This window comes from Pantherophis guttatus, chromosome 6, assembly GCF_059756535.1.
Source record: "Pantherophis guttatus breed Tessera chromosome 6, ASM5975653v1, whole genome shotgun sequence".
NCBI classification, from domain to species: Eukaryota; Metazoa; Chordata; class Lepidosauria; order Squamata; family Colubridae; genus Pantherophis; species Pantherophis guttatus.
This window is the reverse complement of record NC_142068.1, coordinates 28,141,144-28,153,849: the sequence shown is the minus strand read 5'-3', so window position 1 is coordinate 28,153,849 and position 12,706 is coordinate 28,141,144. Positions and strand designations below refer to the sequence as shown.

The following is a 12,706-nucleotide window of genomic DNA, read 5'->3' as shown; positions in this document are numbered from 1 at the left end:
CTTTTATTTTAGCTGAATAAAGGTTTATTTTTAAAAGTAAACATACTTTGATGGTGCTGTAAACAGTTTGGCACTTTGTCTTTCCTGGGCTTTTGCAGTACCCCGCTAGGAAAAGATAGCTTTGGCGTAAGAAGTTGCAGAGAGCTTCTTGATTGACTCTCCATACTTCCTGAAATATCTTTCACCAAAAGTGCTCCATTTATTCTTGTATTGAAGCTGCCATCATATTGCACTAAGTATTAGAATTCTATAAAATGCTAAGATACTCCTGTCATTTGTGCAATTGGCTGGGTTCATAGGAAGCATTTTAACATATGGGAGAAGTTACAATATTATGAAATAGCAGAAATTAGCTAAACATTTAAGGCAAAAGGAGGCTGTTGGATAAAGTGAATATTTTTGAAGTAAACTCTGCTCAAGGGGAATATAAGGCATGTCTATTTTGCTTTTGGTGAGAGCAACATGGAGTATATATAGATTCCTCCTTGGATGTTTTTTAAATTTCTATGACTGGTTTACAGTCTTGTGATTTTTGGTGGTATCTGATTCAAGTACTAACCAGCTCTGATCCTGCTTAGCTTTCAGTTCTCATTTATCTAGAGATACAATATGGCAAGTTTTAAAATAATTATAAATTTGTTCATATTCTTGTAATTGTCCCTTTTTAGTAATCTAGTAAACTGTTTAAACTGGCAGCAGTTCTTCAGGTTTTCAGACACAAATCTTAATCTAAAACCATCAAAAGATACAAGGAATAGCAGCTATTTTTCCATTGAGCTACAGGTAGTCCTTGATTTAAGACTGCAGTTGGGACCAGATTTTTGGTTGTAAGTCATGACTGTTTTAAGGGACCCAAAAGACTGGACCTAATTTTACTACCCCTTTTATGCCAGTAATTAAGAGACTCATATGGGTAAATGTGAATCCATTCTCCTGAATAGGGTTTTTTATTAGAGACATGCAAAAAAAGTTGCAGATAGCAATTACATGAGCACGGAATGCTGCAATCAGTCATGAGTGTGTGTTGGTTGCCAAATGCCCCAAATGTGGTCAGGTGATTGGGGGAGGGGGGAAACAACACATATGCAATATTTTACAACAGCTAAAAGTGTTTTATAAGCCATAAAGCATTCTTCCTGCCATGGTAACTCAGAACAGTCATTAAATGATCAGTCATAAGTCAAGGACTATCCATATAGCTTTTGCATAGCAGATGTTCTGAGTTCTTAATATAACTATTTAAATGCTAATACTAGCCAGTTTGATATAGTGGTTGAAGGCAATGAACTGTAATCCAGTAAATTCTAGATGACTCACTTTACTTACAATGGCTTAGATCTCAACCAGCCACCTAAAGGCACTCTGAATAAATGTCTCCAGGGTATGGATTCTGCTACATACTCTTACTTCTGTTTCTGTACTGTCTCTTTCATTCAAAACTTCTCTGCTTCAGGAGATGAATATGATGTTTGTGCCATTTGCCTGGATGAATATGAGGATGGAGATAAACTCAGAATTCTTCCTTGTTCTCATGGTAAGTAGCGACATTGGATTATTTACTGAACTCTTGTTTTGGTGAGGGATACAAGATTTTGCTTCTTATAGACAAGGAACCAAATGTTGTATATTTGTAAATGCAGTTGTTTTGATTAAATTAAGAAGGCTGGTTCCTACAGAATTGTTCTGATTACATCTCCAAGAATTGCCAGCTATCTTGGGCAAAGACATATAATGACATTTCTTAGTGTTATTTCAAGAAACAGTTTAGAATATAATAAAGTTGGGGTGTGGCATGTAGGAGAGAAGAAACAGTCCTATATTTGTAGGAATTTTGACAGCATTAGCAGTATCAATATCCTAGATTTGATTGTATATTCGGGTTGAAACAGGTGACATTTTAAATATTAATATTAAATGATTGCATCCAAAATTCATATTTATAAAATTATCTACTGGTTGACAGTTTGTACCTTCTCAAAGAGATTAATAGAATAGCTGGACTGAGTAAATTTTGTCTGAGACAGCATGTCCGCATTTGTTAGCTTTTAAAAGCTCAATTATGCTATTTTCAGTTTGCATTTTGAAATGATAATCCAAGGAGATCCAAGTCATGAGTGTTGTTTGAAAGTACAGATCAGTGGCTTGCTTACAGGTAAAAATGTGACATTGCTTGTAGCTAAATAATTTCCTGTGGTGAATTCTGTTGTTTGTGCTCTTTAAATTCCACATTTATAGCTTTCCACAAACACAGATTTTTGTTGAACTTAATTTTTCATAATAGTTGAAATTCAACTATTAGTAGTAGAAATTAGTACAAGGAGCACAATGTGTGATTGCAGACTTGAAGGGCCAGTTTAACTTTTATTTTTTGTACTGCATCTTATGATTGTAGGCATTATAATAGACTAATAACTATCACCTGAATATGTAAGACTATTCAGGGGCCCAACATTATTTCAGTTCTTAAATTCAGCAATGACATTTCGTTGGCTACAGCTCTGCAGTCGGATAATGTCTAAGCAGCAAGAACTTAAAAACACACACAAATAGCATCTATAGTTTCTTCAGAAGTAAACTGGCTTCTATAGAAAAAAATGGTCTGAAGGTGGGTGGCACAGAGTGCCTTGTGTATTATCATAAAACATGTAAAATTATCCCCAAACTGCCTATAACTGCCCGTTTTCCCCAGTCTCCTTCAAACACCCCTCTCTCTCTCTCTCTCTCCTTCCTTCTTCTTTTTTTTCTGGCAGCCTACCATTGCAAATGTGTGGATCCTTGGCTAACTAAAACGAAGAAAACGTGTCCTGTCTGTAAACAGAAAGTGGTCCCTTCTCAGGGAGATTCTGATTCTGAAACAGACAGCAGTCAGGAGGAGAATGAAGTCTCTGAGAATACTCCTTTGCTCAGGCCGATTGCTTCAGTTAGCACTCAGTCTTTTGGGGCATTATCAGAGTCATACTCTCATCCAAATATGACAGAATCTTCAGACTACGAGGAGGAGGAGGAGGAGGAGGAGGAGGAGGAAAGAAATGAAGATATTGACAGTAGCGATGCAGAGAATGGAGTGACGGAAGAAAGTGTAATAGTCCAGCTACAGCCCAATGATGAAAAAGATTACAGAGCAGCAGATGCTGTTTGAACTGAAAAATGGGCAGTGTTACATGAACTCCTCTCCCCAGAGACCTCTCACCTTATGTACCTGTACATAAGAGAAGTGCATTGCAGCCCTTCCATTGCTTCACTAGAAGCACCTGTTCATATAGCATTCTATAGTTTAATCTCATTGCAGGTTTCTTTTCTTTTTGTTTATTCGGTTTGTCTTGAAGACAAGCATTTTAACAGGACTTCACAATGTTAGTAATGGGGCTTCCACCACTAAATATAATGCACCCCCACAAAAGAGGTATATCAGCATCTTGTTAAATGAAGTTGAAACAAGACCGTACATGTGTTTTCCCTGCTACAAGGGTATAAGTAAACAGTGACTTATTTAGTTATTTGTTAAACGTATGGTAAGTACTACCCTAAACATCCATCCAACCAAAAAATGTATGGGTGTTATGTCTGTGAAGGCTTTCCCTACAAGAACCAGCACCTTTTAAAGAACAAGATATGCTTGTTCTGTATTTGTCTGCCAAGAGTATTTCCCAACAAACAGGAATTGGAGCTTTGAGCTCTGTGAAGGATTTTGACTGTCTTTTTCATTATCCTATTGCATTTGCAAGCACCTGGCAAAGAAATCACAACATGACTTAGCTTAGTCCATCTTTAAGGAAATAAACAGGATAACCCCCATGTTCGTTGGCGTACTTCGCTAATACTCTGCTTTCTTCAGACAGGGATTGGGACCAGGTTGTAGAAAGACAACCTTAAAGCACACCACCTACTAGAACATTTAATTTTGTGTATGCTGTATTTGGAAACAATTTTGTGTGCAGTACTGATTCACAAAGGAGGTATATCTTGTAATAAGAACGTCTGATACATTAGCTTGATAAAAACTATGCAGAGAAATAAATCAAACTACGTATTGAATTTGAAAATGAGTGCTCATAGCTAACAGGATTTTACTTACACTGTATCATGAAAAGAACTTCATTATATAGAAGTGTAACTATGTAAAAAAAAAAATGTAGCCATGCTTCTGTATAGTCAAATTACAGGGATTTTTTTTTTATATAGCCTTGTACAGGAAAGTTTGAAAGGATGTTAATAAATACGTTTTCCACTTTAATAGCCATTTTGCCAGTATATGTGGATCTACATTAAAACAGGCTGTGTGAATTCCTTTATCCTTCCAAAAATGGTTTTACCCCTTTCCTGCATGGCTGGTGTTTAGGCAGCAGATTACTAGAAATTTCAATTAACCACTCTTGCTATAGTTTTTTTTATAAATAAATGCCATTCTCTTTGTGAAGAAGCTGCATCTGACTGAGACCTGTGAACTAGCATGATAGCCATAAGCTTTGAAAATGCTTGCTTATGCATGCAACATACTGGATTCCTAAATGCAGATTAGGTCATCCACACCTGAATTGACTTCTCTCTCACACACACATTTATTATATTTTTATCAAGTCTTTATTATTTTTATAACTAACATGGCAAATATATAAATAAAAAATAATAAAAAAATAATAAGTTTGGGAGCCTCTCTGAACAAGAAATAACTTCTCTTTCACATATTTATTGTATGTTTATCAAGCCTTTATTATTTTTATAACTAAGATGGCAAACGTATCTAGAACTTCTTCCTCCTATTTTCTCCGTAACAATGCTATGAGGTGAGTTGGGCTGAAGGAGTGGCTTGCCAGAGTCACCCAGCTGGCTTTCATGCCTAAATAAGGTTCAAGAAAGTGAACAAGAAGGGGAAAAAATCATAAACTGTTTATAAATTACTTCAACTTTCACATTAGTATTTGTACAATTAATAAAAAAGCCCTTACTGTGACTCATCAACACAAGTATATTCTATACTTCACACTTTTAAAGTATTGAAATTTGTTTTAAAGAAGGGCTTGATGTATCTTAAATATTGGATTGAAATGTTTGATTTCTAAAATGTGCAGCACCTATCACCTATGAGCAGAGACAACTAGAATTAGCAAGTATTAATTTATTCAGGCAACTGTTTTGCAAGCTCTTCAATTTATCCAATTAATGAACACAATTTTCCCTTGGTAAACATTTCAGTAGCTGTTTTATCAGTTTTATATTTTAAGAAGTCTGCTTTATCATTTGTCTAAAACAAAACAGTTCCTCTATTGAACTTGTGACTCTTAAACCTTATTTGCTTTTTTAAACTAATTGTCAAATATTCATCCTAAGATTTCTTTAAAGAACAATATTGCTTATTTGAAGAACATGGCAGGCATAGACTTTAAAATTATTACTTGGCAAGCTACTTGGAATTCTGAGGCGCATCCCAGCATTAAGTCTTAAACCCTATTATTAGCGAAAAAGTGAAATTGGCATTCAGGTTTTCATCCAACTGACATACCTTTATGTATTTATATTTTCCACAGATATAGAGGTTTCAAAGATTAGATAGTTTACATCAAACTTTAGACAAGTTTTAGATTGCAAGTCCTAATGATTTATTGGTTTGCTATGAAAAATAAGGGAAGAACTTTGAGCAATGATACATGGCCATATGTTGCCTGGTAAACTACAGGATGCTTTCTATCACTGAAAAGAGCTCTATTTTTTTTATTTTTGAGGTGTTTATAAAAGGGGAGTGGAAAGCCTCTGGGTGATAATTGCCATTTCCTTTCTTAAATTAGCTTTAATATAATTTAGAGATTGGGGGATTGTTTAAAGGTGGAAGTGTAAAGACTTGCTTTAATTTTTGAACATACAAAGGCTTACACAATATCAGGCTATATGTGGTTCGTGGACATCTATGTATTACCATAATTGCTTAACACATTGTAAACCGCCCTGAGTCTCCGAAGGGCGGCATATAAATCAAATAAAAAAAAAAAAAAAATAGCTGGGACCTCCTCCAATTGTAATATAACTTAATTTTAAAGCCACCAAGTTGTAAATGGTAATATATTTATTCATATATTTATGGTTCAATGTTATAAGGCACCCAGAGTCATTGTGTCAAGATGGGCGATAAGCAAATTTAATGTTATTTACCAGAAATCAGTAAAAATTAATAAATTTGAGATTGAATAAAAACATTGGAAGGATGATAATGCTAAAAATTGAGATCTTCCACTGAACCTGGATTTTTCAAAACAGACAAAAATCTAAATGTCAGTATAGCTATATTAATCAAGATTCAGCAATAGCTCTAAATTTGGCTATCTAGTAAGCTTTTTCTGTTGATCAAGCTGGTTTTAATGATTTTCAGTTGATGTACAGCAAAAGCAACACTGACATAATTGAATAGATTTCTTCCCTCTCCCAGATCTGTTGAAAAATGTGATTGATATTTATTAAAGGATCTTCAGAGGATTATTATTCACTAAATTCAACAGATTGCATGATAATTTAATTTATACCTATCTTAATAGAAAAAAAATAGTGTAAGTATAAGGTAGATAATCCACAAGGGCAACGAAGAAAAAAAAAACACCACATAACACACTAATTCATAATTTATTTGGTTGGAATAAATTTATTTCATCTGTCTGTAAACAAGGTGTTTAATAGTTATGGCATTTTTTGAAATGCATATTAAATCAGATGAGTTAGACTGTATCCCAGATGTAACAAAGTGCAGGGAAATAAATGAACAAATCAGCAACAAGAATTTGTTTAAGTCTGTACATTATCCACAAGGCTCAAACAATAGAAGCAAATACTAGAGTGTCCCTAAAGTAGTGCCATTCAGAAGCCATTCTTTTAGTTAAAATCCATCTCACAATAGCAAAAGATCATTTTTTTAAACATTAGTATGGCACAGAATACATATTAAAAATTTATCACAAGACAGCCAACTCAGTTATTCCAACCAAGACCATCTTTCATTTTCGGTATACAGAGTTCTGCAGTTCTCTTTTAAATGGACATACATGTTAGTACCGTGCTCAAACTGACAATTTGGTTACACGTTTCAGATGACTAATGCACAAGGCAATTTACTTCACAATTTCTGCAGCTAGGGCATGACAGGCCAAATGAAAATTAGATTTGAAATGGTATTATTTGAACTTTTACTTTAAAACTACCAACCTTCAAAACATACACTGGTATCAAAGTAGCAAGTCTTAATATCCTTTCAACGTTCCAACAGACTGATGTCAGTCAAGGTGCTACCTGTATAACCAAAGGTGGCAGTTTGCTGACAGTGACACTGCAGTATCATATAAAACCCAAGCTGCAAATCAAAATTGGTCCTATGAAAAAAAAAATGGAACTGGACACACTCCAGATGGTTACACTGGGATATCTAAAGTCCATGATGGCAGCCTTTTTACAGTTCAACTACAGAACAGGAGCTGGCAAAGAAAGTTACGTGCCTGAGCTATTGTGGTGATGGAATGTCCCTGGGGATTCATTCAAGATGGTGATGGTGGTTTGGTGATGGGAGAAGTGCATCGGCACCTTTTCATAGTTTTGCAGTTACCCTTTTAAAGCAGGATGTGCTTCAGACATCATGGAGAGTTTTGCAAGTCTACACAGAAGAGCAACAACAAAACTAGAGCAACAATTTTAACAGCTTTCAAGCAGCAAATTGGTTAAACAAACCAGGCACTGTATTTTAAAAAATGTATTTATAGATAGAAGATGGAAGCAAAGAAACAAAAAAGTGGATGAGGACAAGGGGAAGAAAGTAGAGATATGCATGCACTTTACCCCTCCCAACCATGCTCTACAAAGGAAGACTAATGAGCTGTGTAAATGCTCAAAGTGCTGAAGAGGCATTGATCAATCTTGATTGTACAATCGGCACCTTTATTTCACTTCATTTAAATTGGTTTAGTTCTCAGTGTCACATTAATCGCTAAGACAAAGCAAAGTCTGGACTTAGCATGATTTTCTTCCCAAGGTTTCAATGTATCATGCATATCATCTGTTTGCAATAGATGGTGCCAGATACAGAATGTGGATACAACAATGATTAACATACCAACGAAAAGAGTAACTGAAGCCATGACATCAGGGAAAAGATGTGTAAATAAATTGCCATCTTTAGGCTGGTAGTACGGTTAACACAAGAGGATTGTGATGAGAGTTGCTATGTGAATGGGGAGAGGTTGTTTAGATAACAAACCTCTGCAGGTGTAAAGCCAGTTCATTAGCTTTCTTATTGAGTGTCCCTCTTTGGACAGTTTCTCTTTCCCATAACCATAACCAATGCTGGAGTACACAAGGAAACAAGGATGAACAGAAATAAAGAAAGAATAACACCTTTCCCCACCAATAGAGGGATACAAAGGAGACACAGGTTCATTCCCCATCACCCTGCATTGCTAATAAAGTTTCCACAATGTAGATTACTGTCAGGAAAGTTTAATAGCAATTTTCCCTAATACTTAACAGTCTGCCTAGCAACTAGAACCCAGAGTCTCTCAAGTATTTTGCCATTGAGTATGCCTTCTTATTCAATCCGCCTCCATGGACCCCTTCTTTGCCCATTACGAAGACCAAGACTGAAAGAGAAAACAATTATAAAAAGAGTGTTAAAAATCATTCCAAGTGTTAATTAAGCATTGTAATAAGAATACTCAGATGTTTCACATTAGAACAATCACCTAGGATTATTCTTTGTTTGAATGTTTCTTTTTCTAAAGTTTTAATAAAAAATTGCAGGCAGATAAACTCTAATGTCTGAGAAATAGCATTTTTATGTGGGAATTATAGCTGAAATAACTACAGTAAATATACCAAAACACTTGGCTTAAATATGATCAGAATTATTTGCAGTATAACTCAGAATAGCATAGTTCAGAAATATTTAGAACATATTTGTAGGTTCTCCCGTATGCCAGCAGATGTCACTAAAATATATAATAATTCTGTTCTCAAGATGCTCTCACTACAAAAGAGTGTCCATGTATATATTATTCTGCTTTTTCTATACACTGTATACTTAAAGTCTCAGCTGATTAAGATGCTGGACTTGTATCTGAAACAACCATATTCAAATCCACATCCGAGCAGTGACTTGACAATTGGCAAGTTATTCTCAAATTACTCTACCCTAGAGGACTGGGGGAAAATAAGACCTTGAACTTCCAGAGAAATGACAGGATGTAAATGTAGCGAATACTAAATTTTTGGTATCTTTCAGTATACATTTCTTATTTATGCTATAAGTGCAACCCACAGTGTTTGGAGGGACCTTTTGAACTCTGAAGCCAAAAGTAATACAGGTAATCATTAACTTACCTTCTGCCGTGCCCTGAAGACTTTGTTATTCCAGCAAGCCGGGCTAGCCTAATTTTAACGGTTTTAAATTTTAAATTGGATTTTAATGGGATGTTTTTAATTATGGGCCAAAGTATTTAATCTGGTTTTAAATTGTTTTTAATTTTTTTTTTAAATTTGATTTATATGCCGCCCTTCTCCGGAGACTCAGGGCGGCTTACAATGTGTTAAGCAATAGCCTTCATACTTTTGTATATTTATACAAAGTCAGCTTATTGCCCCCACAAACTGGGTCCTCATTTCACCTACTTTAGAAAGGATGGAAGGCTGAGTCAACCTTGAGCCTTGGAGAGATTCAAACCAGCAGTAATTTTATATATTTATATATTTATATTTATGTATTTGATCTTGGCTGTTCACCGCCCTGTGTCCTTCGGGAGAATCGCGGTATATAAATATAATAAATAAATAAATAAATAAAATAAATAAACTTACAACCATTCATTTAACACCAACTTTTAAGTTATGATGGTGCTGGGGAAAAAAAGACAACCAGTCTTCGCACTTATGACTATCACATCCTCAGTAATGTGATCAATATTCAAGTGCTTGGCAATTGGCATGTATTTACAATGGCTGTGGTGTCCTGAGATCACATGATCACCATTTCTGACCTTCCCAGGTGGTGTCCAACAAACAAAGTCAATGGGGGAAGCCAGGTTGATTTAATAACCACTTCAATTAGCAAAGGAAATTCTGTTCTCAACTGTAATCATAAATTGGGAACTACTTGTACCCACTCCAAGTTCAGAAAATGATTTAATGGAATGCCTGTGAGCTTAATGTAAGTTTGTGAACTATTGAAATGAACAGTTGAATGATTAAGGATACCCCTGCTCTCTAACACTACATACATATGCCACAAATTAAAAATCCAGGTTGTTTTTTTGAAAGTAAATAATGTAGTCAACTCATTTACATTCTCAACATTAACCCTTAATGTTAACTGTGAATCTTGCACTACCAATATGGACAAAACAGTTTTATGAACAAATTTGATTGGATATAACTTGAAGTTATTTATTGACTGCATATTTTCTACTATTTAACAAAAAAGCAAATCAAACAATAATGGAAGAAAAAGCTTACCTCGTCCAGCTCTGCCTACAGCAACATTATATGTTGGTTCGCCACCTTGGCTCTTTGTCCTGATGTCCATTGTACAGTCACCATCCACATAGAGGCTATCTCGGATCACAGAACACTTCTTTGCACCAAGAGTCAGACCGTTGGTAAAAAAACCTTCGCGGTCTTTTCCTACAATCATATCTATTTCTATAGGCTGTCAAAGAGAGAAATCCAGAATTTTAGTTGAATCTTTAATGTTGCACACTGAAGAATCTATGGATCTAGAAATTGTTTAAGTTCAATAGCAAGTTCTCTAGCAATTTAACATAAAGGTGGAAATCTGAACTCAAGGGATTGTGCTTTAGCTATGAAGTGCAATCTCTAAGCAGAAAGCACATTTTAATTTGAGTGACATGCCACAGTTGCACTCTAAAAAGTAGGTGAACCCAGAACAAAGATTTAAATAAATAAAATGTAACATAAAATTCATTTTATTATATATTTTCAATAATTCTCTTTAGTAGTTTTAAAATTTACAAATTGATGCCAGCTTTTGTACAGGCTCTAAGATTGCACGGGATGCATGAAATACCTGTGGTTAAGTCATGCATCTTTGCTTGGAACTCTACTGTAAAAAAGTTATTTTGAACGTTAACAAAATTATATGCAGGTTAAGGAGCTATTTCTTAAATAAATATCAAAGAGAAGTATAAGAATGGACACCATAGACATTTTACTATATGAATAGGCACCACCTTTGGATTCAACATAGATCTGAGACAGAAGGTGAACCAATCCATTAAAAGCCTTATGCTGTCCACAAACCCTCTTAGATGTAATGTAACTACAGCTTTAAGGCATTAATAGTATACATTAAATACTGAAGGACAAAATGCAGACTATCCTTAATTATTTATATCTAGAGCTTTAGGGCTTCTTAAATCAGGTTTCTCAAATGTAAAGTACACAGGGTTCTACCTCCCATTACTGCAAATTTGTGCTTTTGCAAACAAAAATGGATAGGTTTTCAGAACTGCCAGGCATCGGATAGCTATATAGAAGAGGGAAATGAAGCAACAAACATGGCCTGTTTTAACAGCTGGAAATAGAATAAGCAAGCTGCTTACAAATCAGTCTTTTTTCTCTAAACCCAGGCCAGCATTTTGTTCAAACAATACAGACAATAACAAAAGAGGCAGCTCAGCTAGAAAATGTGTTCCCCACACGTTTTCCATTGGAAGGCGTCTCCTTCCAATGGAACTGCAGAGTCATAGCAGGCCCTAGTCATTCCCAAGTACAGGCCAGAAGTCTACCTATCATGATCACCATCTCAACATTAGAGAAAGACTAGCTCAGCAGCCACCAAGGGCACTGCTTTTTTAATCCATCTACACCTGCTGCAGATAAAGCAATATTTTACGCCTTATCTTAACATTGCTGATACCTAAAGCTAAATTCTCATTATTCTTGGAATAGATTTTTAACAAATGAGAAAAACATATTTCAATAGTTTGTCAATTTTTGCACATGCCTGCACAGGTAGGCAAGCAGTTAGCCAAAATGGCATTCCGGAGAAAAAAAGCCAGCCATGATCAGGATTGTAATGCAACATCAAATTGCACTTCGAATGCATTGGCACGACGAAGATTGTGTGTATAAATATTTATATCATGCCAATAATTGCGGTGTTTCAGCCTGCAAACAGCGGCTGGTCAGCACACAATACGGAACCTTCTTAGAGGGATCATCCCTCTCCTTTATCAGCTCTACTGCTATGGACCAGGGCACTTTAGGATAAGTCCGAAAGCCAGGATGGGGGGGGGGGGGAGAGAGAGAGAAGGAAGGGGCGAGAAGACGAAGACTGCAGTGCAGGAACCGAGGTGATTAATATCTCGGGAGAGAGGAGTGAGAAAAGGAGGGGTTAAAAAAAAAAAATCAGCGGCAATGCGCCATCTTGGAGGCGAAAAACTTGGAGCAACTGGCGAGGAACGGATTCACAAAAGCCTCCTACGCTGCATTCGCAAATCCCTCCCCAGCAGCGCGAGGCAGACGAAGGGATTCCTACGCTAAACTCCCTCTGAATCATCCGCAAGCGCCCGCGCGCCCGCCCTTTCCAGGGTCCGGCCTTTTTCCCTCTTCCTCCTCCCGCTCTGTTGCCGGGCATGACTTAGTCCAATGCTGGTAGTAAAGACGCCCCCGCACCCTACCGTACAAAATGGTGCCCCCCTCCCCCTCCCACTTCCCCCCCCCATAA

At 36.2% G+C, this 12,706-nt stretch overlaps 2 protein-coding genes across 8 annotated transcripts in view; one reads left to right on the top strand and one right to left on the bottom strand.

Moving 5' to 3' along the window:
* The window catches only part of RNF13 (ring finger protein 13), a 50,078-nt gene extending 45,844 nt beyond the window's left edge, over positions 1-4,234 (top strand). For all 4 annotated transcript variants that reach the window (XM_034439254.2, XM_034439253.3, XM_060682984.2 and 1 more), the window contains 2 exons: positions 1,454-1,534; positions 2,751-4,234. In XM_034439254.2, the coding sequence (XP_034295145.2) occupies positions 1,454-1,534; positions 2,751-3,139 (470 nt within the window). In that variant the 3' untranslated portion in view covers positions 3,140-4,234. The remainder of the gene's footprint in view (positions 1-1,453; positions 1,535-2,750) is intronic.
* A 451-nt stretch (positions 4,235-4,685) lies between these two features.
* The window catches only part of PFN2 (profilin 2), a 9,629-nt gene continuing 1,608 nt past the window's right edge, over positions 4,686-12,706 (bottom strand). For 2 of the 4 annotated variants that reach the window (XR_015728589.1, XR_015728588.1), the window contains exons 2-4: positions 10,474-10,666; positions 7,473-8,606; positions 4,686-4,837 (exon numbers count right to left, since the gene is read on the bottom strand). Coding sequence is in view for 2 of the 4 variants with exons in the window: in XM_034439256.3 (XP_034295147.1) it covers positions 8,509-8,606; positions 10,474-10,666 (291 nt within the window). In the remaining 2 variants the exon portion in view is untranslated. Of the gene's footprint in view, positions 4,838-6,608; positions 8,607-10,473; positions 10,667-12,706 lie in introns of those variants that run through there. The other 2 variants (XM_034439256.3, XM_060682985.2) reach the window with 1 other exon arrangement.